The following is a 26646-nucleotide window of genomic DNA, read 5'->3' as shown; positions in this document are numbered from 1 at the left end:
GGCTATTGGGCTCGTTTTATTGTTTATTTGGTTTCCTTGTGGCCATTTTCTTTGCGTGTGTTTTTTTGGAGGCAAAGATCTGTGTGTGTAACTCCACCCTCTTTTTCTTCAGACAAAAAAAGACACGCGAAAGGCTATTTTATGAACTAACCTTTTTATTTAAAGAACAACTTTCCCCCCCTCTTTGTTGAACTTCCATTGCTGTCCAGTCATGTCCGCGATGATTGAATGAGAAAATACATGACACCTGATATTCACCTTGGACACGATGAAGGAAAGTGTGTTTTTTTGTTATAAGAGAAAAAGATGAGGGCTATTATTTGGCTAACAAAGGTGAAGACAGTATTGAATGTCGTGTCAGATATGCTTCTTTTAATTGATCAGAGATTAATTAATATCATAAAAATTTTAATTTAAAAAAATCAATAACTTTTTTTTTCAATTAAACATTTTTTTTTTAAATAAAATGCTTATCTATTTTTTTAATTTTTCAATTACGAATTTTTATTTGCAAATTTTTTTCAAAATTTCTTTAATTTTGAGGAAAAATAATTCCGAGATAAATTTAGAATAAGTTTCTAAAAAAAAACATTCAAAAAAATAAGTAAAAACATTTCTTCTAGATTCAAAAATTATTTATTTATTTTATCGAGTTTCGTTTACGAAAGGAGAAGTAGATAAAAAAATACAGTAGAACCTCGTTATAATGGACTAATAGGGGCTGAAGATTGTCCGTTATAATAAAAATCCGGGGTTTATAACAAATAATTCTTATAGGGGTATAATGCTACACCATCGATGAAAGTACAGTGGTCAGCTATAAAAAGCCTTTATTATAATAAAATAAAAAACAATCAATAAGCATCAAATAAAAAAACAGTCTTCAACATAGGTCGAATCGAAGAAGATGTGTACGCATAATGATAAGATGGTACGTAAATATAATAAGATGAATAGGAGCGATCATACTTACGTACCATCTTATCTCATAATGATAAGATGGTATGTAAATATTATCACTCCCACTTATCTTATCATATTTACCTACCATCTTATCATTATGCGTACACATCTTCTTCCATTCGACCTATGTTGAAGACTGTTTTTTTATTTGATGTTTTATTATAATAAAGGCTTTTTATAGACTTTCATTGATGTACACCGTGTAGCATTATACCCCTATAAAAATTATTTGTTATAAACCCCGGGTTTTTTCATTATAACGGACAATCTTCAGCCCCTATTATGCCATTATAACGAGGTTCTACTGAATATTTTTATCTACTTTTCCTTCGTAAACAAGACTCGACAAAATAAATAAATAATACAAATAAATAAAATTAGGATTTAAAAAAAAAAAAACATTTAAATTTTATTTACTTCAAAATATGGGGAATTCAAAGTTTCTTTTGATTTCATCCTCAAACTCTCACCGCTATATTATTTTTCTTCACAAAAATACATTATTATTCCGCTCCAGTTCCTAAATGTTTGTTACACGTGGAGCTGAATTTCTTCGTATCATATATATACACACGCTATCTAAATAAATATACTTACATAATTTCATGTTGTTATATCGTAATTTTCTGCCCACAATCCATGGATTACATGGTAAACAAAAATTTTACATTTCCCAGCGCTGTTTATAGACCACCGCGTATCAACAGCTTGTTTAAGAGATTAAAAGTAAAAAAATTTTTAAAAATAATTTGTAAAAAATAAATTTTTCGAAATGTGTATACACTACTTATAACTCTTATTATATTTTTTAGTAGTTACTCGAATCGACATTTTTTCTAAAAAAAATTTGGGGGCCAACAACCCCCCCCCCCCTCCATTCCTTAAGACTTCATTACTGGTGAATGGAATTTGCATAAGCGCAATAATATACCCTGCGGATCTTATACAAGAAAAATTTAGCCTAAATTTTTCCTGCTAAAATTCTAAAGAAATTCTAATCATTGAAGTCCGAAAAAAATTTAGTAGGATAAAAAATATTAATTTAAATTATTTAAAATATTAATTTAAATTATTTAAAATATTAATTTAAATTATTTGAAATTATAATTTAAAAAAATTACTTAAAATTATAATTTAAAAAAAATACTTAAAATATTAATTTAAAAAAAATACTTAAAATATTAATTTAAATTCATTAATTACATTAAAATCTCTCATTTGCAGTCACCGGCGGGACAAAAAAATTGGTGCGTAAAAGAGGGGTGACCGCTAATCAGGGGTTCAAAATGCATACTTCTATTATATAAGGAGACATTATTATTTGGCCGTAAAAGAGGGGTGACTGCATCTGAGGGGGGCGTCCGTTTTGAGAGAGGTTTCACTGTAAGTAGGCCTACATTTAAAGAAAATCATTTTTTATTTATAAAAGTTCCAAAACGCTTTAATTATTTTCAGAATTTCTTATTTTTGAGTTTAAAAAAACATCTCAGTATTCTGAGAATTTTTTTTTTGGAATTATGAAGAAAAAGAATTTTGAAAAAAAAATTGCCTATTCAAAATTCCAAAATGTATTTATTTATTCATTTCCAAAATTTATTTATTTTTTATATGTTTTTTCGAAAATTCATTTATTCAATTTCACTCAAATTTATTTATTTGTTTCAAAATTTATTTATTTGTTTCAAAATTTATTTATTTGCTTCAAAATTTATTTATTTGTTTCAAAATTTATTTTTTTTTGCTTCAAATTTTCTTTATTCATTTCAAAAAATTTCTCTTTTGAATTAAAACAAACCTTCTGCAATTTGAAAAAATAAAGAAATATCTTCTCTTCTCGATTTTTTAAATGGATTTGTCGTTTCTGTGTGTGGATTTAAAATAAAGAATAGAATATTATGAAAATTTCTTACAATTAAACAAACACCATTCCCGCCTTGGAATTTAAAAAAAACCAAACACGTCAATTTTGAATAGATATGCTAGAATATCTAAAATATATGGAAGTATTAAAAATTTTATATCTATACATCACTGTTTTTCATCATCTTATATATATATATAATTTTCTTTATTCATCATTAATTTCATCAAGAAATATCTTGTATCATCCATAAATATTTTCATATCTATGAACATCTTTTATCTTCATATCATCCATAAATATATCATATCATCCATAAATATATCATATCTTATCATCCATAAATATATCATATCTTATCATCCATAAATATATCATATCTTATCATTCATAAATATCTCATATCATCCATAAATATCTCATATCATCCATAAATATCTCATATCATCCATAAATATCTCATATCATCCATAAATATCTCATATCATCCATAAATATCTCATATCATCCATAAATATATCATATCTTATCATTCATAAATATCTCATATCATCCATAAATATATCATATCTTATCATTCATAAATATCTCATATCATCCATAAATATATCATATCTTATCATTCATAAATATCTCATATCATCCATAAATATCTTATCATCCATAAATATCTCATAATAAATATATCACCCATAAATATCTCATAATAAATATATCATCCATAAATATCTCATAATAAATATATCACCCATAAATATCTCATAATAAATATATCACCCATAAATATCTCATAATAAATATATCATCCATAAATATCTCATAATAAATATATCACCCATAAATATCTCATAATAAATATATCATCCATAAATATCTCATAATAAATATATCACCCATAAATATCTCATAATAAATATATCATCCATAAATATCTCATAATAAATACCTCATAATAAATATATCATCCATAAATATCTCATAATAAATATCTCATAATAAATATCTATCATCCATAAATATCTCATAATAAATATCTCATAATAAATATCTCATCCATAAATATCTAATAATAAATATCTCATCCATAAATGTCTAATAATAAATATCTCATCCATAAATATCTAATAATAAATATCTCATATCATCCATAAATATCTAATAATAAATATCTCATATCATCCATAAATATCTAATAATAAATATCTCATATCATCCATAAATATCTAATAATAAATATCTCATATCATCCATAAATATCTCATATCATCCATAAATATCTCATATCATCCATAAATATTATCATTCATAAATATTATCATCCATAAATATTATCATCCATAAATATCTAATAATAAATATCTAATAATAAATATCTAATAATAAATATCTAATAATAAATATCTAATAATAAATATCTCATATCATCCATAAATATCTCATATCATCCATAAATATCTCATAATAAATTATCATCCATAAATATCTCATAATAAATTATCATCCATAAATATCTCATAATAAATTATCATCCATAAATATCTCATAATAAATTATCATCCATAAATATCTCATAATAAATTATCATCCATAAATATCTCATAATAAATTATCATCCATAAATATCTCATAATAAATTATCATCCATAAATATCTCATAATAAATTATCATCCATAAATATCTCATAATAAATTATCATCCATAAATATCTCATAATAAATTATCATCCATAAATATCTCATATTTATGGTCTAAAGTCTTTAATTTCATTCTGATGAATTCAAATACAATCTGAAAAAAATTTGACCAATCATAAAAATGAGTAATTCCCGAAAAATTTCTGATTTTATGTACAACGATAACGAATTAATTTCGAAACTTATGGAAAAAATTCCATATACTTAAATTATATTTTGTGTGACCATGCTCTACATTTAACATAATACACTATATAAATACCGATTTGTTATATTACACAATGAATTTAAAAATGTTTTATGGGAAATTCCAGTCAAAAAATTTATTAAAAAATTAAATAACTTTTTTTTTGTGATGATGAAAATTTTTTGTACATGATTTTTCAAAGGCGTGGCCACTTGGCCTTGCTACGTTATAAATAATTATGATTCTAAGTTGTTTTTTTAAAGCTTAAAAACAGTGCCTTGCTTGAAGCAATTAAATAGAAGGACACATTTAAAACGTGTTAAATAACATAATTATAATATCCTGTCTGATCTCTCTGGAAAAATAATAATTAAACGGCTGTGTGTGAATTTCATCTTCTTTCATTCGAATACATTCTACATGACTTGAGATGTTAACAGACCATAATTCTTGAAATAGATTTTTTCGTCTACTGTGATTTTCAATAGCCCTTAATCTCAGTAATTTCAGCAATTAATTATAGAAATTTTATTGCAAATTGCATGTTTTGGCGTCAATTAGTGATGTCCCGTATTGAGGACCACAATTCATTGTTTTTTTTCTCGATGAAATATGGTCACCCAAAGTATGAAGGTCTAATTTTTCATTTGAGAACCTAGAAGAATTGCTATAATTTTTCACAATCGAGTAATTGTTCATTCAATTAGAATAGAATTATCAAATCTGTTGTAGACCACTCGTGCCGTCGTCAAGGACCACCTCTGGTCAGAGGACTACAAGTTCAGAAATGGTGGTATATAATATTTTAGTGCACGGGTGCACAAACGCTGACCCCCGAAAGGTGTTCAGGCAGAAAGTTATCAATACACACAACATAATAAAAGCCTGGGATGACCATATTTCCATCATAAAAATACGGGAAATCGAGATCCATACGGGATATCACTAATTATCGCAAACAAATCAAATGCAAATAAAGTTGTAAATTACAGATTTGAAAAAATACTATCTAGGGCAAGTAAGGTTACCAATTACAGCCAAAAAAGTTGTCTAATGAAAGTAAACTTGCCAATTACAGCCAAAAAAGTTGTCTAATGAAAGTAAACTTGCCAATTACAGCCAAAAAAGTTGTCTAATGAAAGTAAACTTGCCAATTACAGCCAAAAAAGTTGTCTAATGAAAGTAAACTTGCCAATTACAATCGAAAAATTGTCAAAGTTGATTAAAGTGGCGAATCACAGACAAAAATAGACAAAGGCGCGTAAAGATGCCTATTGGATCCAAACAAAAATTGTCAAAGGCAAGTTAGTTTGCCAATCACTGACCAAAAGAATTGTCAAAGACGTTGATTTATTTCATGGAAAATAATCTCCAATTCAAGTGAGCCTCACTGAAAATAAGGAGTAAAAACGGGACGTTTTATGAAAGATTTAAGACTAGTGTTCCCCAAAACGCATCTGGTTGCGTGCTTCAAGCATCAAAATTCAACTTCACTCCTCAAAATATCATTGAGGAGTGAAAATACTCCAAATTTTGGGTAATTTGTTTTTAATAGAGTTATTTTTCTGTTTTTCATTAAAAAAAAATTACCCTTGAAATTTTGGACAGGAGTGAAATTACTTTTCAAAATTATTTTTTCGGATAACACTGATTAATACTACCAAAATTACGGGAATGTCCCATAAAATACGGGTCATATGGTCACTCTATAGGCCCGGGGACAGAAAAGATTAAGCACCCATATTTTAGAGAATATGAACATTGCACTAATTTTATAGAAGTGTATTAAAAACAAACACGGGCAACACTTTCACAACACGGACCTTCCGATAACCCTAATTGTCTTTATAATGAATGGGGAGAATCAATTTTCTCTAAATTTGAATTTATAACAACAAGATGTTCATACTATCCAACGTGATTGATGTTCAAAAATACAACATATCCGGTTCCTCTTTTTCCTCTCATCCCAACCGGAAATTCCGGTTCGGACGCGATGGTTACCATGGCAACGCAACCGGAGAAAGAGAGACACACGCACAGTTTTCTCTCTTTACCACCTTTCTTAAGCCTATCTTTCCTTCACCACTTTCGCAAAACGTCGCAATCCCGTCCAATCAGCGATTCCGATACATCCATCCAACCATTTATAACAAAAATAAACAAACAACCGTGTCTTTTGTTTGAACTTCCGTTTCCTGTTTATTTTATTTTTGGGTGCGTTGTGTCCATTGATGATGAACTCGGTGTCAATTTGATGCGTTATTTACTATTTTACTGAATCATTACTGTTGTCGTTGGAGCGGATTGGTACGTGTCTCCCGGCGCGAGAGGATTCTGTCCGGGATTTTTGTTGAGGGCGCTACATACTACGCGCACTGCCCTCTGCCAGAGCAGCGTTGGTCGGAGTGGAAACTGCTCTTTGGCGCGCATGTGTGTGTACATATGCCCTTCGCAAAAATTCGTTAATGCAGCTGCAGAGCAACGGTTTCTCTAGCTTTCTCTCTCTCTCGGCAACGACCGTTCAATATGTTTACCCATCCAGGTGCATGACGTATTGTTCAAGTTCAAGACCGTGTCAAAGTGCGAATCTTCTTTGTCATTGTGTGACAGCTCCAACGTACTGAAAAAAGAGACAAATCCAACGGCACCTATATCCGGATCTTAGCCAGACACCTTTGTCCATAAATGATAATCTTAGCCGTGGTACTGAAGATATTCAGCCTGTATCCGTCAAGGTATAAAATTCCATTCTTGAATGAATAATTAGCAAACGGGAAAACCAATTAACGGGAATTCGATCCTATCCAAAACCGAGTTCGTGATCCGACCCAAGTCCAACGAAAGATTTCTCTGACAGCAACAATCAGGTATTGTTCAATTTGACATCCCAGTGACAATAATTTCGATGAAATTCCAATGAAGAGCAACGTCCCTTTCCGTATAGAGGACTATGGTTTCGCGGACTGAATACTGAATTGCTCAGCAGAGAGATGCCACCACCTTCTATAACGTGACATTAATCCAATTATATCATGATGATCGATGGAAATCGATGGTGAAAAAAAAACTATTTAGTATTCATTTGATTTTGTTTGGACGATACCAAGATTCTTCCTCCCAAATATTTTAAGGTGAACTCGAAGAGCACCTTCTTCGGGAGAGCCAATTAGAAAACCAAAACCTCGAGCACCACATTGCCTAAATCAACAGGTTGTTTGTTGCCTCATCCAGGATGATACCTTGAAAGCGTGTGAGAGTGTGCGTGGTGTGTGTGTGCGTGTGTGCTTCTTTCCGAATCTCCTATTGGCTTTATTTGTGGCCATGGAATCGTTTAGGAAGAGGCACCATTCCATGAGGGAATGTAAGCAAGGATCTTTACCACCTGTTCGTAGATTCTCTGTATGGTGAGTATAGAGAAGATTACAATTTTTTTTTTCTTCATGTTTTATGTACGGTCTATAACATGTTGAAAAATAGTTTCGGTTTTGAAATTTGTTGCATTTAAATTAGCTTGATATTTTCATGGTGCTACTGAAGAGTTTGGAAGAAATTAAGACACATTTAATTATTGTTTTTTGGGGTGGCATAAGTAAGTGTTGATGGTACTGAATGGTGTCGTATTTCAATTGTTTCTATGATGCTTAATTTTTTTTTTTACTCGATCTTTTGCCCTATTCTTTCACGTTTTGTTTCCTAATTCGCCATTTATTAGATCGATTTTCAAGTAACATTTATTTTTATAGAGCTGAAATAGTTAGTGATGGAGTGACAAGTCAATGGCGTTTTTTTTTAAATCGGTATTTATAAGGTTACAGTCGATGTCTTTCAATCTAGTGAGAATGATGTGTGAAAGTAACAATGTGTGTTTTGAGTTAGTAATAGAGGTGATAATCGAAAGTAATGATGTTCGTTGGATTGGTACTAGAGGTGGCAATAGAAAGTAATAATGCTTTTTACACATCCCCATTTGTGTTTTTAAAGCAAAATTTTTTGTTACAATCAGTACTATTGAAGGCAATGTTTTTAATCGATACTAGTGGTATTAATCGAAAGTAACAGTGCTTCTTACAATCAGCATCGAAAGCAAAACTGCCTCTTACAATCAGTATCGAAAGCAACAATGTCCCTTACAATCAGTATCGAAAGCAACAATGCCTTTTACAAATAGTATCTAAAGCAACAATGGCTCTTATATAATCAATATCTAAAGCAACAATGCCTCTTATATAATCAACATCGAAATAAAAACATGGAAAAAATATATAAACATATGAAAACGTGAAACGATTAAGAAGGTATCTCTTCCATTCACCATACAGAGAACCTACTAACAGGTGGTAAAGATGCCTGCTTATATTGCCTCATGCAATGTTGCCGGGATCTTTACCACCTGTTCGGAGGTTCTCTGTATGGTGGGTGGAAGAGATACTTTTTTGTTTCATGTTTTTTGTAGTCTGTATCATGTTGCGAAATAGTTTTGAAATTCATAATCGAATTGGATTAATATTCTCATGTTGATATTGAAGATTTTGGAAGAAGATCATTAAGGAATATATATATTATAATTAAGCAAAATTTTTGTTTTCGCGCCATGAGGGTATTGATGGTACTGAATGGTGTCGTGTGTGTTTCAGGTTATTTCTACTATACTTCATTTTTTTTTCTTGTCTTGTTTGCCTCTTGAGTATTTGCCAGTTTTTCGTTGTTTAGCATTTGTTGGATGAAATTTTTGAATTATAATTATTCAATTGTTTTTGAAAAGAGCTGAATGATCATGCGTAATTTATGAATACATAATCGATTTTGGTCGGTACCAGATGTAAAAGTCGAAATCAGTGACGTTTTGTAATCGGTGAAGAAGGCAACAATGGGTGACATTCGAATTTTTTAAATCTACTAGGAATAATATTTGAAAGTAACAACAATGTGGTTTTGAGTCAGCGATAGAGATGACAATCGAAAAGAATGATTTTTTCAGAAAAAGGTACAGATATGCAGCACTTTTTCTTAGTGCTGAAAAATTTCTTAACTGTCTAACAGTTGATTTTGGTTCTTTAATGGTTTCGTCCAGGGGGTGGCCAACATGATGGTTAGCTGCAGCGTCGCGGGCCGCATAAGGGACTAGTGGGGATAGTATTGACTATCATGGATATACCAGTGATGATACCAAGACAAAATAAGACTAGATTCGCATGGACCAAGCAGCACTACCTGTAGATGTGAAAGGATGCTCGGTACTTCCGTATGTTCATGAGATTACACGGAACTAGATTCATTCTTACTAGTTGATTTACCTTCTTGGAATAGAGAATATAGAAATTTTGGTTTAAGAAAGTGTGCTTCAACGTGGAATGCCACCAGCCTGCTATGTCGAAATTTGGAGATGGCTGCTTCTCTGTTTTCGACATAGGAAATCATAGTGTCTGGGTGTGGAATTCCCTCGGTCATAGGTACAATACGAGTCCAACCATCATATATGGCACATTTTTGCTCTTTGGAATTATTAGGATCTCTACGTAGCCTATAGATATATATATATACATAGTCGATTGTGTGATTTCAAGGTGTCATTTTGAGTTGGCATCCACTTCGAAAAGCGTTTCGTCAGTGTGAGCAGAACACTAAATATGCATTCAGCTACAAATACACATCTTACTTGACACACAAGTCTTCTCCTCACTTCTTTTAAAATCCAAAGCTGCGGTCTCCAGCCCTTATGTGCCACTGGACACACGTGAATTTTTCTCCCTGGTCATTGGGTTTAGCTATCAATTTTAGCCAAATGGCTTGTATGTTACATCGACTTGATAGCTGTCTTCATAGGGAGAATGATTTGATACTTGCGAGCACGGGGCACGGGGGCTACTACTATTAATTTTTGCTAATTTTTCCGACACAACCCTGCCTCTTTTGAGGTAACGGAAGTGAGTTGCTTTGCATCAGTCTGGGGCTGTGAGCGCGGTTCTATCTATCTATCTACAAATACACAGGCAACTTGCCCAACGACGTGTAATAATGTCAATAACAAACTCCAAGAGCAATAAGTATGTAGGAAACGGCATTGTGATGAGAACATAGCTAATTATTACCGTACCTAGAAATAATGAATGGAAATAGTTTGTTAATCAGGTCTGCTATGGAAAATGATGCCTTGAATAATTATAAGAAAAATGAAGTTATAATACGCAGTTATTTTACTTGGTCGCAAGCCACACAAAATCACGTCAGAAGCCGCATTCGGCCCGTTGGGCCAGCTGTTGGCCACCCCTGGTTTAGTCGATTGTTGGAATATCTATTTCTTCCTCTAAGGGCAACACTCATTGCGTTTGTGCGTAAAAAATGCCCGTTTAAACTTCGATTTTCCATTTCCGTTGTAGGGGGTCATTCAAGTACTACGCCAGCATCGATGGGGGTGGGGGGGGGGGGGTGGTTTCCGATTTGCTGACTTTAGATGACAAGGGAGGGGGGGGGGGTTGGGATGATGCTTACGTCATCAACACCCTTTACGAAAATATGAAATATTCTTAATTTCATCTTACTCGGTGCGCCAAAAATGAGAGAAACGTTGCGGTAGTTTGTGGGCACTTCTTCCCTAACATTCTTCCCTATTGATAAATGCCCTAACACAGCCATTTTAGTAATCTCAAAATGTCCCACAGATCCTTCAACTAATCTGGAAATATGTCCGGGTGGGTCAAGTGCTCTGGAAATGTGCCACGCATCACTCGAGTGATCTGTAATTATATACCCAAATCACTTAAATAACCTGACAATGTGGTGTGGGTAACTTGAGTGATATGTAGAACCGCACTGGGGGCTGCTTAAGTGGTCTAAAACTATGTCACATGTCACTTAAGGGATCTCTAAATGTGTCACGGATCGCTTAAGTGTTCTAGAACTATGTCCCGGGTCATTTAAGTGTTCTAGAACTGTGTCCCGGGTCATTTAAGTGTTCTAGAACTGTGTCCCGGGTCATTTAAGTGTTCTAGAACTGTGTCGAATTTAATCGTGACAGAACTTGAAAAATCATTTCTATAAATCTCAATGCAATTTTTAAATGGCTGAATATACACCAAAGACGGGCAAATAGATCATGATGCAAATGCAAATACGTCAGAAAATATACAGTGATGATGAAAGTCAGCGGTATTAACGGATGCATCTCATCAAAACAAATCCACACAATAGTATTATATTCACGTAATATACAGTATGCATGAATAGGATTCGCAAACTGGAGAACGTATATATGCGTTCTGAAGTTTGAGAGCCAGGATGGACAGTAACGAGTCACATGAGATGTGTCGACAGCCATTCCGATGAGAAATCGATTTTTAGTAACAAAAGTTTATTGAATGTAACACCACAACAATCCTGGTTCAATGCTCTATTTGGCATCAACAATCCCGCACGAAGTATAAAATATTCGTCATACTAATTCATGAATAAATATAAAAGTTTTCGTCGTAATTGTGTACAAAAACCGAAAAAAAAGTAGTGTTATCTCTATTTTCGAGTTATCAACACACAAAAAGTGGGCGTGTTCGAGTCAATTGTTGCCCTGAAATCAACTTCCTGGAAGGTTTTGTTTTGTTTACGTAAACTCCTCCGTTCATTCGGAAATGTGGTCATGAAGTACCCGTTTGTTTGTGTGTGTATCCATAGTAAATGCATTTTAACACAATGGAACTCGGATGACCGTGAAGTCCAGTTTTTATAGCGCACCATTACCATAATAAGCATCCGGCGATGACTGACCACATCCCTGATCTTTATCATGACCAACTAGGCTTTGCAGGTATTGCAAACTGTATATATTACCCGTCAGAGAGAAAATGCAATATCACGATTCTGGAAATGCTACGAAATTGGTAATGTAAATAGAGCAACGGGGTTGTATGAGCGAGTGATCTTTGTTTCGTAATCATACGCGGTTGAACACGTGACCGAATATACGTGGTTAAATATAAAGGGGACACCATAATGTTAATCGGATTCAGCCAGCACCTCCTAGAGATGGGAAGGCCTCCGCACGGGTTCCCATAAACATCATTCAGACTACCTAGCAAGTTTGCCACATTTTGAAACACAGCATCCTATTTTGTTTCTTCTTATTTTGGCGTAGAATCTTCCTCTGATTGGCTCATAAATACCGCATAGTGATTGGATGTGGGGCATAGAAATCGCCAATTCTGAGCCCGATCATTTCTTCAACGATGAAAAATTACAAACAACCCAAAATAAGATCTTAACGAGATTTGTGGGCGCACCTTGGTATGTGAGAGGAATTAACATAAGAAATGATTTGAACATTCCACACATATTTCCATACATAAAAAAATTGAATAATGAACATTTTGATAGAATGTTAAATTCTGACTATGAACATCTCAAAGAAATAGTAGATTATAATGTAGGGATCCTTAGGAAATGTAGGAAACCTCGATAAATAATGCACTTGGATTGGGAATCATTATAAGTATGTAAAATGTTATTTTGTTTGGAAGATATAGGAAATGATGTAAATATTTGTATATATATATTAAGAGCATACTTCTTTATGAAACTTTTTCACACATTTTCGTGATTGCAGATGGAACCTATAACCACATGTAATCGCATCTATTGTTGGAACCTATAATCACGAATAAAAATATTACTGGAACTTGTGGAAAACAAAGGAGGAGGGGAAATGGACTTTATACATACGCACATTATAAGAAAAATAATCCTGGATTCATTGTGAAGAAATAGTATAATTTATTTTGATAAAATTTTTTTCTGGATTGCAATGCATGAATGCTTGAACAAAACTTTTGATTTTGTAAAATTTGAATTTTGATGATGAACAAATAGGTGGGGTTTTTGCCTCACGACACCCATGTGATGTTTTTTCCACATTTTTCCACCTGAAATAGATGTTACTGAGGCTACAATTGGTTTTTGGTGGTCTTAATGTGACAGCATTGTTTGAGTAAGTAATGAGAGTGATAGTGATAGGAACCGAGAGACACCTAGGCTCTGTCACACTCGGTCATATTAAGCACATTGTCCCTGGGGACTCGGGTGCCTCCGGAGAACCTAACCATTTATTGAGCTTTAGAAATATATATCACATACATGGGCAGGTGCCATTTTGCACCTCGCCAGTAAACAAATATAAAATTTATGATCGAAAAAAATGGTGATTCATGTAAATAAATCACAGGTTATAAATCACGAAATCATCATAATAATCGTCATAATCGAGAATAGTTCTTGATAAAATTTGATCTGCTTCTCTTCGGGGATTTCCATTGAATCAGTAACTATCCCATCAACGAAAGCTGTCAATCGGCTGCTGGGTTGATCTAATCGCTGCACCGTGTGATTTGATTTGATCCAAAGACATTCGTCAGCAATTGCTGCCTGTATCCAGCTTCTCGATAAGCCCGCGTGGATCAAACTATTCTCGACCAGTCAGGCTCCTCTTCTTCTTCGTCTTCTCTAAACAGATGTACGAAATCGCTGTCTGGGTGAATAGGACGGACAAGAAAACCAGACCCATCACCGATTTGGACATATCTTCTTTTACACGCAAAAACACAAACATGCACAACATACCACTAAACACTAACATATTACTCTGCTTTTCTTCATAGGTCTTCATGGCCAGTTTTTATGTTGACAGTCGGCCCATAAGGGCTGGGAATCAGCTAAAATTTAATTCTGGTCTGGTATACTACTTCACCAAACACCAACTCTGGCCATATAGCTATATTGCAATTTACTGCCATTAGTGAGATGTTTGGGTTGGAAGTGAAGGCGCTGTCTATCGGTGGTCGCCTCGAGTTCATTATGGAAAATATCTTATCTATATCCTCCCTTGAGTTCGAACCCGGGACCCTGACAGCAACATTCACGATGGTAGACGAGCATCTTACCACTAGACGTGGTCCCAAGGAATTTTTTTTCCCTGAATATTCTGAGAGAAATATATACTATTTGCCGACGTCACGAGCACCCTGCGGAGGCCTTCTATCTCTAGGAGGTGCTGATTTTGTCAGCTACTTTGCCTGACGTTGTGGCGTTGAAGAGATTCCACAGTGTTTGTCCTCGTTTTTAGGGGGGGGGGAGGGGGGGGGTTAATTTTCCATAAGCGTGGTGATCACCAACATGGTGACTTTTTCGAGAAAAGTAATCGCCGCTTTAGCAGCAGCCAATTCAAAATGGTCGACAAAAACAACATACAATTGCATAAAAAAATTCAATTTATTACATTAAATCAATCAACTATGCGGGAGTAAGTGAATGCCAGTTCGGGAAGGAAAAAAAAGGGCAACTAGAATGTATGGCATTTCAGAAAGTTGACCGAACATTGAGTGCCCAACGTGGGGCTCGAACCAACAATACTGATATTAAGTCACATGCTCTACCAGCGACTCCTACTGATAGGATATAGCCGGGCTGAAACACGAAAGTCGGTTCAAAAAAAAAAGACAAAAAAGACAAATAGAATATGGCTTTTTTTCAAAAACTTCACGGGAATATTAATATGTGGTCCAATATACAACTTGTATACAACTTGTATATTGGAAGCACGGCGTGGGGATCGAACCCTGAAATCAAGTCTCGCGCTCTACCGACAGAGAAAACCGGGCTGCCGTGATAAAGTCCTGGTCGGGGCGAAAAAAGACAATTACAACATAGCACACTTCAGAAAGTTGAAAGAAAACTGACCGAATAAATATTGAAATACAGCGCGCCCAACGTGTAGCTCGAACCCATGAGGCTGAGATTAAGAGTATCACGCGCTACCGACTGAACAAGCCGGCTGTCCCGCTGAAAGTCTTCGACACGAAAAAAAATACAATTAGAGTACAGTGCAGACCACAAAATTAAGAAGGATCGAACAAACATTAAAATATGTCATGTCCAACGTGGGACTCAAACCCACGACCCGGAGATTAAGGGTCGCATTCTGTACCAACTGAGCTAGCCGTTCAGCAACGATGAATGTCTGTTCGGGAGAAAGAGACACAATTAGAATGCAGGGCATTTTAAAAAGCTGGCCGAATATTAACAAACTGCACGCCCAACGTTGGGATTAAAACCCATGACCCCGAGATTAAAAGGCTCATGCGCTACCGACAGAGATAGCCGGGTTGCTGGGCAGTAGGAACATCCGGGACGGAAAAATAGCAATTAGAATATATTCCATTCTGCAAACTTGAAAGACAAAATTCACCGAAAATTAAAGCAATCCTGGGGCTCACACCACGACGCTTTGATGAAGAGTCTCATGCTCTACCGACTGTCGCTTCTAACGCCTGTTCGGGACAAAAAGATGATTAGAATGTATAGTGTATTTCAGAAAATTCACCTAATATTAAAATACGGTTCGTCCAACGTGGGGCCCGAACCCGGAGATTAATAATCACATGATCTACAGACTGCGTTAGACGGGAGGAACGACGAATGCCACTTCGGTAAGAATAGAAGATAATTGGAATATTAGTATATTTAAGACAGAACCTAGTATTAAAACAACTTCCGCCCAAAGTGGGGCTCGAATCCACGACCCTGTCTCATGCTCTAAAGAATGAGCTATCCGGGCTTGCACACAAAATGTCTCTGTCCGGGACAAAACGAAGAAAATTAGAATACAGTGTATTTCAGAAAGTTGACAGAATATTAAAACACCGCTCGCCCCACGTGAGGTTCGAACCCACGACCGATTAAGAGTCTCATTCTCTACCGACCGCACTAGCCGTACTGCCAACGCCGATGTCTGTTGGGGACGAAAAGAAAACAATTGCAATACAGTGTATTTCGGAAAGAAAATAGCCCAACGTGAGACTCGACTCTGATGTTAAGTCTGATGCTCTACCGACTGAGCGAGTCAGGAGGGTGATATCTGATGGGGAAAAAAATTAGAATATAGTATTTGTAATATAGAATACTGTATTTCAGAATGGACAATAAAAAATATATAAAAAATAGTTCAGAAAGGAATTAAAATAGCATTCGCCCAACGTGGGGCGAGAACCCACGACCCGGAGATTAAGAGTCTCATGCTCTACCGACTGAGCTAGCCGGGATTGCGATGAACGTCCGTTGGGGAAAAAAGAAGACAATTAGAATATAGTGTATTTCAGAAACGAAATAAAATAGCATTCGCCCAACGTGAGGCTCGAACCCACGACCCTGAGATTAAGAGTCTCATGCTCTACCGACTGAGCCCGCCGGGCTGGCGATAGCAACGTGCGTTGGGGAAAAAAGAAGACAATTAGAATATAGTGTATTTCAGAAAGGAAATAAAATAGCATTCGCCCAACGTGGGGCTCGAACCCACGACCCTGAGATTAAGAGTCTCATGCTCTACCGACTGAGCTAGCCGGGCTTGCGATGAACGTCCGTTGGGGAAAAAAGAAGACAGTTAGAATATAGTGTATTTCAGAAAGGAAATAAAATTGCATTCGCCCAACGTGGGGCTCGAACCCACGACCCTGAGAATAAGAGTCTCATGCTCTACCGACTGAGCTAGCCGGGCTGGCGATAGCAACGTCCGTTGGGGAAAAAAGAAGACAATTAGAATATAGCGTATTTCAGAAAGGAAATAAAATAGCATTCGCCCAACGTGGGGCTCGAACCCACGACCCTGAGATTAAGAGTCTCATGCTCTACCGACTGAGCTAGCCGGGCTTGCGATGAACGTCCGTTGGGGAAAAAAGAAGACAATTAGAATATAGTGTATTTCAGAAAGGAAATAAAATTGCATTCGCCCAACGTGGGGCTCGAACCTACGACCCTGAGAATAAGAGTCTCATGCTCTACCGACTGAGCTAGCCGGGCTGGCGATAGCAACGTGCGTTGGGGAAAAAAGAAGACAATTAGAATATAGCGCATTTCAGAAAGGAAATAAAATAGCATTCGCCCAACGTGGGGCTCGAACCCACGACCCTGAGATTAAGAGTCTCATGCTCTACCGACTGAGCTAGCCGGGCTTGCGATGAACGTCCGTTGGGGAAAAAAGAAGACAGTTAGAATATAGTGTATTTCAGAAAGAAAATAAAATTGCATTCACCCAACGTGGGGCTCGAACCCACGACCCTGAGATTAAGAGTCTCATGCTCTACCGACTGAGCTAGCCGGGCTGGCGATAGGAACGTCCGTTGGGGAAAAAAGAAGACAATTAGAATATAGCGTATTTCAGAAAGGAAATAAAATTGTATTCGAGCAACGTTGGGCTCGAACCCACGACTAAGAGTCTCATGCTCTACCGACTGAGCTAGCCGGGCTGGCGATAGTAACGTGCGTTGGGGAAAAAAGAAGACAATTAGAATATAGTGTATTTCAGAAAGGAAATAAAATTACATTCGCCCAACGTGGGGCTCGAACCCACGACCCTGAGATTAAGAGTCTCATGCCCTACCGACTGAGCTAGCAGGGCTTGCTATGAACGTCCGTTGGGGAAAAAAGAAGACAATTAGAATATAGCGTATTTCAGAAAGGAAATAAAATAGCATTCGCCCAACGTGGGGCTCGAACCCACGACCCTGAGATTAAGAGTCTCATGCCCTACCGACTGAGCTAGCAGGGCTTGCTATGAACGTCCGTTGGGGAAAAAAGAAGACAATTAGAATATAGCGTATTTCAGAAAGGAAATAAATAGCATTCGCCCAACGTGGGGCTCGAACAAACGACCCTGAGATTAAGAGTCTCATGCTCTACCGACTGAGCTAGCCGTGCAGGTTAAGGAAATCTCTGTTGGGGACAAAAAGAGGACAATTAGAATATAGAGTATTTCAGAAAGGAAATAAAATAGCATTCGCCCAACGTGGGGCTCGAACCCACGACCCGGAGATTAAGAGTCTCATGCCCTACCGACTGAGCTAGCAGGGCTTGCTATGAACGTCCGTTGGGGAAAAAAGAAGACAATTAGAATATAGCGTATTTCAGAAAGGAAATAAAATAGCATTCGCCCAACGTGGGGCTCGAACCCACGACCCTGAGATTAAGAGTCTCATGCTCTACCGACTGAGCTAGCTGGGCTTGCTATGAACGTCCGTTGGGGAAAAAAGAAGACAATTCGAATATAGCGTATTTCAGAAAGGAAATAAAATTGCATTCGCCCAACGTGGGGCTCGAACCCACGACCCTGAGATTAAGAGTCTCATGCTCTACCGACTGAGCTAGCCGTGCAGGTTAAGGAAATCTCTGTTGGGGACAAAAAGAGGACAATTAGAATATAGAGTATTTCAGAAAGGAAATAAAATAGCATTCGCCCAACGTGGGGCTCGAACCCACGACCCTGAGATTAAGAGTCTCATGCTCTACCGACTGAGTTAGCCGGGATGGCGATAGCAACGTGCGTTGGGGAAAAAAGAAGACAATTAGAATATAGTGTATTTCAGAAAGGAAATAAAGTAGCATTCGCCCAACGTGGGGCTCGAACCCACGACCCTGAGATTAAGAGTCTCATGCTCTACCGACTGAGCTAGCCGGGCTGGCGAAAGCAACGTGCGTTGGGGAAAAAAGAAGACAATTAGAATATAGTGTATTTCAGAAAGGAAATAAAATAGCATTCGCCCAACGTGGGGCTCGAACCCACGACCCTGAGATTAAGAGTCTCATGCTCTACCGACTGAGCTAGCCGGGCTCGCGATGAACGTCCGTTGGGGAAAAAAGAAGACAATTAGAATATAGTGCATTTCAGAAAGGAAATAAAATTGCATTCGCCCAACGTGGGGCTTGAACCAACGACCCTGAGATTAAGAGTCTCATGCTCTACCGACTGAGCTAGCCGGGCTTGCGATGAACGTCCGTTGGGGAAAAAAGAAGACAATTAGAATATAGCGTATTTCAGAAAGGAAATAAAATGGCATTCGCCCAACGTGGGGCTCGAACCCACGACCCTGAGATTAAGAGTCTCATGCTCTACCGACCGAGCTAGCCGGGCTGGCGATGAACGTCCGTTGGGGAAAAAAGAAGACAGTTAGAATATAGTGTATTTCAGAAAGGAAATAAAATAGCATTCGCCCAACGTGGGGCTCGAACCCACGACCCTGAGATTAAGAGTCTCATGCTCTACCGACTGAGCTAGCCGGGCTTGCGATGAACGACCGTTGGGGAAAAAAGAAGACAGTTAGAATATAGTGTATTTCAGAAAGGAAATAAAATTGCATTCGCCCAACGTGGGGCTCGAACCCACGACCCTGCGATTAAGAGTCTCATGCTCTACCGACTGAGCTAGCCGTGCAGGTTAAGGAAATCTCTGTTGGGGACAAAAAGAGGACAATTAGAATATAGAGTATTTCAGAAAGGAAATAAAATAGCATTCGCCCAACGTGGGGCTCGAACCCACGACCCTGAGATTAAGAGTCTCATGCTCTACCGACTGAGCTAGCCGTGCAGGTTAAGGAAATCTCTGTTGGGGACAAAAAGAGGACAATTAGAATATAGAGTATTTCAGAAAGGAAATAAAATAGCATTCGCCCAACGTGGGGCTCGAACCCACGACCCTGAGATTAAGAGTCTCATGCTCTACCGACTGAGCTAGCCGGGCTGGCGATAGCAACATCAGTTGGGGAAAAAAGAAGACAATTAGAATATAGTGTATTTCAGAAAGGAAATAAATTAGCATTCGCCCAACGTGGGGCTCGAACCCACGACCCTGAGATTAAGAGTCTCATGCTCTACCGACTGAGCTAGCCGGGCTTGCGAGGAACGTCCGTTGTTGAAAAAAGAAGACAGTTAGAATATAGTGTATTTCAGAAACGAAATAAAATAGCATTCGCCCAACGTGGGGCTCGAACCCACGACCCTGAGATTAAGAGTCTCATGCTCTACCGACTGAGCTAGCCGGGCTTGCGATGAACGTCCGTTGGGGAAAAAAGAAGACAATTAGAATATAGCGTATTTCAGAAAGGAAATAAAATAGCATTCGCCCAACGTGGGGCTCGAACCCACGACCCTGAGATTAAGAGTCTCATGCTCTACCGACTGAGCTAGCCGGGCTGGCGAAAGCAACGTGCGTTGGGGAAAAAAGAAGACAATTAGAATATAGTGTATTTCAGAAAGGAAATAAAATAGCATTCGCCCAACGTGGGGCTCGAACCCACGACCCTGAGATTAAGAGTCTCATGCTCTACCGACTGAGCTAGCCGGGCTTGCAATGAACGCCCGTTGGGGAAAAAAGAAGACAGTTAGAATATAGTGTATTTCAGAAACGAAATAAAATAGCATTCGCCCAACGTGGGGCTCGAACCCACGACCCTGAGATTAAGAGTCTCATGCTCTACCGACTGAGCTAGCCGGGCTCGCGATGAACGTCCGTTGCGGAAAAAAGAAGACAATTAGAATATAGTGTATTTCAGAAAGGAAATAAAATAGCATTCGCCCAACGTGGGGCTCGAACCCACAACCTGAGATTAAGAGTCTCATGCTCTACCGACTGAGCTAGCCGGGCTGGCGGTAGCAACGTCCGTTGGGGAAAACGAAGACAAGTAGAATATAGTGTATTTCAGAAACGAAATAAAATAGCATTCGCCCAACGTGGGGCTCGAACCCACAACCTGAGATTAAGAGTCTCATGCTCTACCGACTCAGCTAGCCGGGCTTGCGATGAACGTCCGTTGGGGAAAAAAGAAGACAATTAGAATATAGCGTATTTCAGAAAGGAAATAAAATGGCATTCGCCCAACGTGGGGCTCGAACCCACGACCCTGAGATTAAGAGTCTCATGCTCTACCGACTGAGCTAGCCGGGCTGGCGATGAACGTCCGTTGGGGAAAAAAGAAGACAGTTAGAATATAGTGTATTTCAGAAAGGAAATAAAATAGCATTCGCCCAACGTGGGGCTCGAACCCACGACCCTGAGATTAAGAGTCTCATGCTCTACCGACTGAGCTAGCCGGGCTTGCGATGAACGACCGTTGGGGAAAAAAGAAGACAGTTAGAATATAGTGTATTTCAGAAAGGAAATAAAATTGCATTCGCCCAACGTGGGGCTCGAACCCACGACCCTGCGATTAAGAGTCTCATGCTCTACCGACTGAGCTAGCCGTGCAGGTTAAGGAAATCTCTGTTGGGGACAAAAAGAGGACAATTAGAATATAGAGTATTTCAGAAAGGAAATAAAATAGCATTCGCCCAACGTGGGGCTCGAACCCACGACCCTGAGATTAAGAGTCTCATGCTCTACCGACTGAGCTAGCCGTGCAGGTTAAGGAAATCTCTGTTGGGGACAAAAAGAGGACAATTAGAATATAGAGTATTTCAGAAAGGAAATAAAATAGCATTCGCCCAACGTGGGGCTCGAACCCACGACCCTGAGATTAAGAGTCTCATGCTCTACCGACTGAGCTAGCCGGGCTTGCGAGGAACGTCCGTTGTTGAAAAAAGAAGACAGTTAGAATATAGTGTATTTCAGAAACGAAATAAAATAGCATTCGCCCAACGTGGGGCTCGAACCCACGACCCTGAGATTAAGAGTCTCATGCTCTACCGACTGAGCTAGCCGGGCTTGCGATGAACGTCCGTTGGGGAAAAAAGAAGACAGTTAGAATATAGTGTATTTCAGAAAGGAAATAAAATAGCATTCGCCCAACGTGGGGCTCGAACCCACGACCCTGAGATTAAGAGTCTCATGCTCTACCGACTGAGCTAGCCGGGCTTGCGATGAACGTCCGTTGGGGAAAAAAGAAGACAATTAGAATATAGCGTATTTCAGAAAGGAAATAAAATAGCATTCGCCCAACGTGGGGCTCGAACCCACGACCCTGAGATTAAGAGTCTCATGCTCTACCGACTGAGCTAGCCGGGTTGGCGATAGCAACGTCCGTTGGGGAAAAAAGAAGACAATTAGAATATAGCGTATTTCAGAAAGGAAATAAAATTGCATTCGCCCAACGTGGGGCTCGAACCCACGACCCTGAGATTAAGAGTCTCATGCTCTACCGACTCAGCTAGCCGGGCTTGCGATGAACGTCCGTTGGGGAAAAAAGAAGACAATTAGAATATAGCGTATTTCAGAAAGGAAATAAAATGGCATTCGCCCAACGTGGGGCTCGAACCCACGACCCTGAGATTAAGAGTCTCATGCTCTACCGACTGAGCTAGCCGGGCTGGCGATGAACGTCCGTTGGGGAAAAAAGAAGACAGTTAGAATATAGTGTATTTCAGAAAGGAAATAAAATAGCATTCGCCCAACGTGGGGCTCGAACCCACGACCCTGAGATTAAGAGTCTCATGCTCTACCGACTGAGCTAGCCGGGCTTGCGATGAACCACCGTTGGGGAAAAAAGAAGACAGTTAGAATATAGTGTATTTCAGAAAGGAAATAAAATTGCATTCGCCCAACGTGGGGCTCGAACCCACGACCCTGCGATTAAGAGTCTCATGCTCTACCGACTGAGCTAGCCGTGCAGGTTAAGGAAATCTCTGTTGGGGACAAAAAGAGGACAATTAGAATATAGAGTATTTCAGAAAGGAAATAAAATAGCATTCGCCCAACGTGGGGCTCGAACCCACGACCCTGAGATTAAGAGTCTCATGCTCTACCGACTGAGCTAGCCGTGCAGGTTAAGGAAATCTCTGTTGGGGACAAAAAGAGGACAATTAGAATATAGAGTATTTCAGAAAGGAAATAAAATAGCATTCGCCCAACGTGGGGCTCGAACCCACGACCCTGAGATTAAGAGTCTCATGCTCTACCGACTGAGCTAGCCGGGCTGGCGATAGCAACATCAGTTGGGGAAAAAAGAAGACAATTAGAATATAGTGTATTTCAGAAAGGAAATAAATTAGCATTCGCCCAACGTGGGGCTCGAACCCACGACCCTGAGATTAAGAGTCTCATGCTCTACCGACTGAGCTAGCCGGGCTTGCGAGGAACGTCCGTTGTTGAAAAAAGAAGACAGTTAGAATATAGTGTATTTCAGAAACGAAATAAAATAGCATTCGCCCAACGTGGGGCTCGAACCCACGACCCTGAGATTAAGAGTCTCATGCTCTACCGACTGAGCTAGCCGGGCTTGCGATGAACGTCCGTTGGGGAAAAAAGAAGACAATTAGAATATAGCGTATTTCAGAAAGGAAATAAAATAGCATTCGCCCAACGTGGGGCTCGAACCCACGACCCTGAGATTAAGAGTCTCATGCTCTACCGACTGAGCTAGCCGGGCTTGCGATGAACGACCGTTGGGGAAAAAAGAAGACAGTTAGAATATAGTGTATTTCAGAAAGGAAATAAAATTGCATTCGCCCAACGTGGGGCTCGAACCCACGACCCTGCGATTAAGAGTCTCATGCTCTACCGACTGAGCTAGCCGTGCAGGTTAAGGAAATCTCTGTTGGGGACAAAAAGAGGACAATTAGAATATAGAGTATTTCAGAAAGGAAATAAAATAGCATTCGCCCAACGTGGGGCTCGAACCCACGACCCTGAGATTAAGAGTCTCATGCTCTACCGACTGAGCTAGCCGTGCAGGTTAAGGAAATCTCTGTTGGGGACAAAAAGAGGACAATTAGAATATAGAGTATTTCAGAAAGGAAATAAAATAGCATTCGCCCAACGTGGGGCTCGAACCCACGACCCTGAGATTAAGAGTCTCATGCTCTACCGACTGAGCTAGCCGGGCTGGCGATAGCAACATCAGTTGGGGAAAAAAGAAGACAATTAGAATATAGTGTATTTCAGAAAGGAAATAAATTAGCATTCGCCCAACGTGGGGCTCGAACCCACGACCCTGAGATTAAGAGTCTCATGCTCTACCGACTGAGCTAGCCGGGCTTGCGAGGAACGTCCGTTGTTGAAAAAAGAAGACAGTTAGAATATAGTGTATTTCAGAAACGAAATAAAATAGCATTCGCCCAACGTGGGGCTCGAACCCACGACCCTGAGATTAAGAGTCTCATGCTCTACCGACTGAGCTAGCCGGGCTTGCGATGAACGTCCGTTGGGGAAAAAAGAAGACAATTAGAATATAGCGTATTTCAGAAAGGAAATAAAATGGCATTCGCCCAACGTGGGGCTCGAACCCACGACCCTGAGATTAAGAGTCTCATGCTCTACCGACTGAGCTAGCCGGGCTGGCGATGAACGTCCGTTGGGGAAAAAAGAAGACAGTTAGAATATAGTGTATTTCAGAAAGGAAATAAAATAGCATTCGCCCAACGTGGGGCTCGAACCCACGACCCTGAGATTAAGAGTCTCATGCTCTACCGACTGAGCTAGCCGGGCTTGCGATGAACGACCGTTGGGGAAAAAAGAAGACAGTTAGAATATAGTGTATTTCAGAAAGGAAATAAAATTGCATTCGCCCAACGTGGGGCTCGAACCCACGACCCTGCGATTAAGAGTCTCATGCTCTACCGACTGAGCTAGCCGTGCAGGTTAAGGAAATCTCTGTTGGGGACAAAAAGAGGACAATTAGAATATAGAGTATTTCAGAAAGGAAATAAAATAGCATTCGCCCAACGTGGGGCTCGAACCCACGACCCTGAGATTAAGAGTCTCATGCTCTACCGACTGAGCTAGCCGTGCAGGTTAAGGAAATCTCTGTTGGGGACAAAAAGAGGACAATTAGAATATAGAGTATTTCAGAAAGGAAATAAAATAGCATTCGCCCAACGTGGGGCTCGAACCCACGACCCTGAGATTAAGAGTCTCATGCTCTACCGACTGAGCTAGCCGGGCTGGCGATAGCAACATCAGTTGGGGAAAAAAGAAGACAATTAGAATATAGTGTATTTCAGAAAGGAAATAAATTAGCATTCGCCCAACGTGGGGCTCGAACCCACGACCCTGAGATTAAGAGTCTCATGCTCTACCGACTGAGCTAGCCGGGCTTGCGAGGAACGTCCGTTGTTGAAAAAAGAAGACAGTTAGAATATAGTGTATTTCAGAAACGAAATAAAATAGCATTCGCCCAACGTGGGGCTCGAACCCACGACCCTGAGATTAAGAGTCTCATGCTCTACCGACTGAGCTAGCCGGGCTTGCGATGAACGTCCGTTGGGGAAAAAAGAAGACAATTAGAATATAGCGTATTTCAGAAAGGAAATAAAATAGCATTCGCCCAACGTGGGGCTCGAACCCACGACCCTGAGATTAAGAGTCTCATGCTCTACCGACTGAGCTAGCCGGGTTGGCGATAGCAACGTCCGTTGGGGAAAAAAGAAGACAATTAGAATATAGCGTATTTCAGAAAGGAAATAAAATTGCATTCGCCCAACGTGGGGCTCGAACCCACGACCCTGAGATTAAGAGTCTCATGCTCTACCGACTCAGCTAGCCGGGCTTGCGATGAACGTCCGTTGGGGAAAAAAGAAGACAATTAGAATATAGCGTATTTCAGAAAGGAAATAAAATGGCATTCGCCCAACGTGGGGCTCGAACCCACGACCCTGAGATTAAGAGTCTCATGCTCTACCGACTGAGCTAGCCGGGCTGGCGATGAACGTCCGTTGGGGAAAAAAGAAGACAGTTAGAATATAGTGTATTTCAGAAAGGAAATAAAATAGCATTCGCCCAACGTGGGGCTCGAACCCACGACCCTGAGATTAAGAGTCTCATGCTCTACCGACTGAGCTAGCCGGGCTTGCGATGAACGACCGTTGGGGAAAAAAGAAGACAGTTAGAATATAGTGTATTTCAGAAAGGAAATAAAATTGCATTCGCCCAACGTGGGGCTCGAACCCACGACCCTGCGATTAAGAGTCTCATGCTCTACCGACTGAGCTAGCCGTGCAGGTTAAGGAAATCTCTGTTGGGGACAAAAAGAGGACAATTAGAATATAGAGTATTTCAGAAAGGAAATAAAATAGCATTCGCCCAACGTGGGGCTCGAACCCACGACCCTGAGATTAAGAGTCTCATGCTCTACCGACTGAGCTAGCCGGGCTGGCGATAGCAACATCAGTTGGGGAAAAAAGAAGACAATTAGAATATAGT

At 39.0% G+C, this 26646-nt stretch overlaps 1 protein-coding gene and 64 non-coding genes across 66 annotated transcripts in view; 1 reads left to right on the top strand and 64 right to left on the bottom strand.

The window, feature by feature from the left end:
• Positions 1 to 7854: 7854 nt before the first annotated feature.
• The window catches only part of PDZ-GEF (PDZ domain-containing guanine nucleotide exchange factor), a 175326-nt gene continuing 156534 nt past the window's right edge, over positions 7855 to 26646 (top strand). The window contains exon 1 of one of the 2 annotated variants that reach the window (XM_089239114.1): positions 7855 to 8113. In XM_089239114.1, coding sequence (XP_089095240.1) covers positions 8031 to 8113 — 83 coding nt within the window. In that variant the 5' untranslated portion in view covers positions 7855 to 8030. The remainder of the gene's footprint in view (positions 8114 to 26646) is intronic. The other variant, XM_089239098.1, reaches the window with a different exon arrangement.
• TRNAK-CUU (transfer RNA lysine (anticodon CUU)) lies at positions 16867 to 16939 on the bottom strand. The gene has a single exon. It is a non-coding gene; the product is annotated as a tRNA-Lys (tRNA).
• On the bottom strand, positions 17019 to 17091 carry TRNAK-CUU (transfer RNA lysine (anticodon CUU)). Its single transcript has one exon. It is a non-coding gene; the product is annotated as a tRNA-Lys (tRNA).
• TRNAK-CUU (transfer RNA lysine (anticodon CUU)) lies at positions 17169 to 17241 on the bottom strand. The gene has a single exon. It is a non-coding gene; the product is annotated as a tRNA-Lys (tRNA).
• Positions 17321 to 17393, bottom strand: TRNAK-CUU (transfer RNA lysine (anticodon CUU)). Its single transcript has one exon. It is a non-coding gene; the product is annotated as a tRNA-Lys (tRNA).
• On the bottom strand, positions 17471 to 17543 carry TRNAK-CUU (transfer RNA lysine (anticodon CUU)). Its single transcript has one exon. It is a non-coding gene; the product is annotated as a tRNA-Lys (tRNA).
• On the bottom strand, positions 17623 to 17695 carry TRNAK-CUU (transfer RNA lysine (anticodon CUU)). Its single transcript has one exon. It is a non-coding gene; the product is annotated as a tRNA-Lys (tRNA).
• On the bottom strand, positions 17773 to 17845 carry TRNAK-CUU (transfer RNA lysine (anticodon CUU)). The gene has a single exon. It is a non-coding gene; the product is annotated as a tRNA-Lys (tRNA).
• Positions 18069 to 18141, bottom strand: TRNAK-CUU (transfer RNA lysine (anticodon CUU)). The gene has a single exon. It is a non-coding gene; the product is annotated as a tRNA-Lys (tRNA).
• On the bottom strand, positions 18219 to 18291 carry TRNAK-CUU (transfer RNA lysine (anticodon CUU)). The gene has a single exon. It is a non-coding gene; the product is annotated as a tRNA-Lys (tRNA).
• TRNAK-CUU (transfer RNA lysine (anticodon CUU)) lies at positions 18368 to 18440 on the bottom strand. The gene has a single exon. It is a non-coding gene; the product is annotated as a tRNA-Lys (tRNA).
• Positions 18521 to 18593, bottom strand: TRNAK-CUU (transfer RNA lysine (anticodon CUU)). Its single transcript has one exon. It is a non-coding gene; the product is annotated as a tRNA-Lys (tRNA).
• TRNAK-CUU (transfer RNA lysine (anticodon CUU)) lies at positions 18671 to 18743 on the bottom strand. Its single transcript has one exon. It is a non-coding gene; the product is annotated as a tRNA-Lys (tRNA).
• On the bottom strand, positions 18821 to 18893 carry TRNAK-CUU (transfer RNA lysine (anticodon CUU)). The gene has a single exon. It is a non-coding gene; the product is annotated as a tRNA-Lys (tRNA).
• Positions 18974 to 19046, bottom strand: TRNAK-CUU (transfer RNA lysine (anticodon CUU)). The gene has a single exon. It is a non-coding gene; the product is annotated as a tRNA-Lys (tRNA).
• Positions 19126 to 19198, bottom strand: TRNAK-CUU (transfer RNA lysine (anticodon CUU)). The gene has a single exon. It is a non-coding gene; the product is annotated as a tRNA-Lys (tRNA).
• Positions 19278 to 19350, bottom strand: TRNAK-CUU (transfer RNA lysine (anticodon CUU)). Its single transcript has one exon. It is a non-coding gene; the product is annotated as a tRNA-Lys (tRNA).
• On the bottom strand, positions 19428 to 19500 carry TRNAK-CUU (transfer RNA lysine (anticodon CUU)). Its single transcript has one exon. It is a non-coding gene; the product is annotated as a tRNA-Lys (tRNA).
• Positions 19578 to 19650, bottom strand: TRNAK-CUU (transfer RNA lysine (anticodon CUU)). Its single transcript has one exon. It is a non-coding gene; the product is annotated as a tRNA-Lys (tRNA).
• TRNAK-CUU (transfer RNA lysine (anticodon CUU)) lies at positions 19728 to 19800 on the bottom strand. The gene has a single exon. It is a non-coding gene; the product is annotated as a tRNA-Lys (tRNA).
• On the bottom strand, positions 19878 to 19950 carry TRNAK-CUU (transfer RNA lysine (anticodon CUU)). Its single transcript has one exon. It is a non-coding gene; the product is annotated as a tRNA-Lys (tRNA).
• Positions 20031 to 20103, bottom strand: TRNAK-CUU (transfer RNA lysine (anticodon CUU)). Its single transcript has one exon. It is a non-coding gene; the product is annotated as a tRNA-Lys (tRNA).
• On the bottom strand, positions 20184 to 20256 carry TRNAK-CUU (transfer RNA lysine (anticodon CUU)). The gene has a single exon. It is a non-coding gene; the product is annotated as a tRNA-Lys (tRNA).
• TRNAK-CUU (transfer RNA lysine (anticodon CUU)) lies at positions 20336 to 20408 on the bottom strand. The gene has a single exon. It is a non-coding gene; the product is annotated as a tRNA-Lys (tRNA).
• TRNAK-CUU (transfer RNA lysine (anticodon CUU)) lies at positions 20486 to 20558 on the bottom strand. The gene has a single exon. It is a non-coding gene; the product is annotated as a tRNA-Lys (tRNA).
• On the bottom strand, positions 20636 to 20708 carry TRNAK-CUU (transfer RNA lysine (anticodon CUU)). The gene has a single exon. It is a non-coding gene; the product is annotated as a tRNA-Lys (tRNA).
• On the bottom strand, positions 20788 to 20860 carry TRNAK-CUU (transfer RNA lysine (anticodon CUU)). Its single transcript has one exon. It is a non-coding gene; the product is annotated as a tRNA-Lys (tRNA).
• TRNAK-CUU (transfer RNA lysine (anticodon CUU)) lies at positions 20938 to 21010 on the bottom strand. Its single transcript has one exon. It is a non-coding gene; the product is annotated as a tRNA-Lys (tRNA).
• On the bottom strand, positions 21088 to 21159 carry TRNAK-CUU (transfer RNA lysine (anticodon CUU)). Its single transcript has one exon. It is a non-coding gene; the product is annotated as a tRNA-Lys (tRNA).
• On the bottom strand, positions 21238 to 21309 carry TRNAK-CUU (transfer RNA lysine (anticodon CUU)). The gene has a single exon. It is a non-coding gene; the product is annotated as a tRNA-Lys (tRNA).
• Positions 21387 to 21459, bottom strand: TRNAK-CUU (transfer RNA lysine (anticodon CUU)). The gene has a single exon. It is a non-coding gene; the product is annotated as a tRNA-Lys (tRNA).
• On the bottom strand, positions 21537 to 21609 carry TRNAK-CUU (transfer RNA lysine (anticodon CUU)). The gene has a single exon. It is a non-coding gene; the product is annotated as a tRNA-Lys (tRNA).
• Positions 21687 to 21759, bottom strand: TRNAK-CUU (transfer RNA lysine (anticodon CUU)). Its single transcript has one exon. It is a non-coding gene; the product is annotated as a tRNA-Lys (tRNA).
• Positions 21840 to 21912, bottom strand: TRNAK-CUU (transfer RNA lysine (anticodon CUU)). The gene has a single exon. It is a non-coding gene; the product is annotated as a tRNA-Lys (tRNA).
• Positions 21993 to 22065, bottom strand: TRNAK-CUU (transfer RNA lysine (anticodon CUU)). Its single transcript has one exon. It is a non-coding gene; the product is annotated as a tRNA-Lys (tRNA).
• Positions 22143 to 22215, bottom strand: TRNAK-CUU (transfer RNA lysine (anticodon CUU)). Its single transcript has one exon. It is a non-coding gene; the product is annotated as a tRNA-Lys (tRNA).
• Positions 22293 to 22365, bottom strand: TRNAK-CUU (transfer RNA lysine (anticodon CUU)). Its single transcript has one exon. It is a non-coding gene; the product is annotated as a tRNA-Lys (tRNA).
• On the bottom strand, positions 22443 to 22515 carry TRNAK-CUU (transfer RNA lysine (anticodon CUU)). The gene has a single exon. It is a non-coding gene; the product is annotated as a tRNA-Lys (tRNA).
• TRNAK-CUU (transfer RNA lysine (anticodon CUU)) lies at positions 22595 to 22667 on the bottom strand. The gene has a single exon. It is a non-coding gene; the product is annotated as a tRNA-Lys (tRNA).
• TRNAK-CUU (transfer RNA lysine (anticodon CUU)) lies at positions 22745 to 22817 on the bottom strand. Its single transcript has one exon. It is a non-coding gene; the product is annotated as a tRNA-Lys (tRNA).
• On the bottom strand, positions 22895 to 22967 carry TRNAK-CUU (transfer RNA lysine (anticodon CUU)). Its single transcript has one exon. It is a non-coding gene; the product is annotated as a tRNA-Lys (tRNA).
• Positions 23045 to 23117, bottom strand: TRNAK-CUU (transfer RNA lysine (anticodon CUU)). Its single transcript has one exon. It is a non-coding gene; the product is annotated as a tRNA-Lys (tRNA).
• On the bottom strand, positions 23198 to 23270 carry TRNAK-CUU (transfer RNA lysine (anticodon CUU)). Its single transcript has one exon. It is a non-coding gene; the product is annotated as a tRNA-Lys (tRNA).
• Positions 23351 to 23423, bottom strand: TRNAK-CUU (transfer RNA lysine (anticodon CUU)). The gene has a single exon. It is a non-coding gene; the product is annotated as a tRNA-Lys (tRNA).
• Positions 23503 to 23575, bottom strand: TRNAK-CUU (transfer RNA lysine (anticodon CUU)). Its single transcript has one exon. It is a non-coding gene; the product is annotated as a tRNA-Lys (tRNA).
• On the bottom strand, positions 23653 to 23725 carry TRNAK-CUU (transfer RNA lysine (anticodon CUU)). Its single transcript has one exon. It is a non-coding gene; the product is annotated as a tRNA-Lys (tRNA).
• TRNAK-CUU (transfer RNA lysine (anticodon CUU)) lies at positions 23803 to 23875 on the bottom strand. The gene has a single exon. It is a non-coding gene; the product is annotated as a tRNA-Lys (tRNA).
• Positions 23953 to 24025, bottom strand: TRNAK-CUU (transfer RNA lysine (anticodon CUU)). Its single transcript has one exon. It is a non-coding gene; the product is annotated as a tRNA-Lys (tRNA).
• Positions 24106 to 24178, bottom strand: TRNAK-CUU (transfer RNA lysine (anticodon CUU)). Its single transcript has one exon. It is a non-coding gene; the product is annotated as a tRNA-Lys (tRNA).
• Positions 24259 to 24331, bottom strand: TRNAK-CUU (transfer RNA lysine (anticodon CUU)). The gene has a single exon. It is a non-coding gene; the product is annotated as a tRNA-Lys (tRNA).
• Positions 24411 to 24483, bottom strand: TRNAK-CUU (transfer RNA lysine (anticodon CUU)). Its single transcript has one exon. It is a non-coding gene; the product is annotated as a tRNA-Lys (tRNA).
• On the bottom strand, positions 24561 to 24633 carry TRNAK-CUU (transfer RNA lysine (anticodon CUU)). The gene has a single exon. It is a non-coding gene; the product is annotated as a tRNA-Lys (tRNA).
• On the bottom strand, positions 24711 to 24783 carry TRNAK-CUU (transfer RNA lysine (anticodon CUU)). Its single transcript has one exon. It is a non-coding gene; the product is annotated as a tRNA-Lys (tRNA).
• On the bottom strand, positions 24861 to 24933 carry TRNAK-CUU (transfer RNA lysine (anticodon CUU)). The gene has a single exon. It is a non-coding gene; the product is annotated as a tRNA-Lys (tRNA).
• TRNAK-CUU (transfer RNA lysine (anticodon CUU)) lies at positions 25011 to 25083 on the bottom strand. Its single transcript has one exon. It is a non-coding gene; the product is annotated as a tRNA-Lys (tRNA).
• Positions 25164 to 25236, bottom strand: TRNAK-CUU (transfer RNA lysine (anticodon CUU)). Its single transcript has one exon. It is a non-coding gene; the product is annotated as a tRNA-Lys (tRNA).
• TRNAK-CUU (transfer RNA lysine (anticodon CUU)) lies at positions 25317 to 25389 on the bottom strand. The gene has a single exon. It is a non-coding gene; the product is annotated as a tRNA-Lys (tRNA).
• On the bottom strand, positions 25469 to 25541 carry TRNAK-CUU (transfer RNA lysine (anticodon CUU)). Its single transcript has one exon. It is a non-coding gene; the product is annotated as a tRNA-Lys (tRNA).
• On the bottom strand, positions 25619 to 25691 carry TRNAK-CUU (transfer RNA lysine (anticodon CUU)). The gene has a single exon. It is a non-coding gene; the product is annotated as a tRNA-Lys (tRNA).
• Positions 25769 to 25841, bottom strand: TRNAK-CUU (transfer RNA lysine (anticodon CUU)). The gene has a single exon. It is a non-coding gene; the product is annotated as a tRNA-Lys (tRNA).
• TRNAK-CUU (transfer RNA lysine (anticodon CUU)) lies at positions 25921 to 25993 on the bottom strand. The gene has a single exon. It is a non-coding gene; the product is annotated as a tRNA-Lys (tRNA).
• Positions 26071 to 26143, bottom strand: TRNAK-CUU (transfer RNA lysine (anticodon CUU)). The gene has a single exon. It is a non-coding gene; the product is annotated as a tRNA-Lys (tRNA).
• On the bottom strand, positions 26221 to 26293 carry TRNAK-CUU (transfer RNA lysine (anticodon CUU)). The gene has a single exon. It is a non-coding gene; the product is annotated as a tRNA-Lys (tRNA).
• TRNAK-CUU (transfer RNA lysine (anticodon CUU)) lies at positions 26371 to 26443 on the bottom strand. Its single transcript has one exon. It is a non-coding gene; the product is annotated as a tRNA-Lys (tRNA).
• Positions 26524 to 26596, bottom strand: TRNAK-CUU (transfer RNA lysine (anticodon CUU)). The gene has a single exon. It is a non-coding gene; the product is annotated as a tRNA-Lys (tRNA).

The sequence above is a fragment of the Pholcus phalangioides genome, unplaced genomic scaffold (genome assembly GCF_987345545.1).
Source record: "Pholcus phalangioides strain wild (caught in Gottingen) unplaced genomic scaffold, Ppha-v1.0 ptg000002l_1, whole genome shotgun sequence".
Taxonomy (NCBI): Eukaryota; Metazoa; Arthropoda; class Arachnida; order Araneae; family Pholcidae; genus Pholcus; species Pholcus phalangioides.
This window is presented reverse-complemented; position numbering and strand designations above follow the sequence as displayed.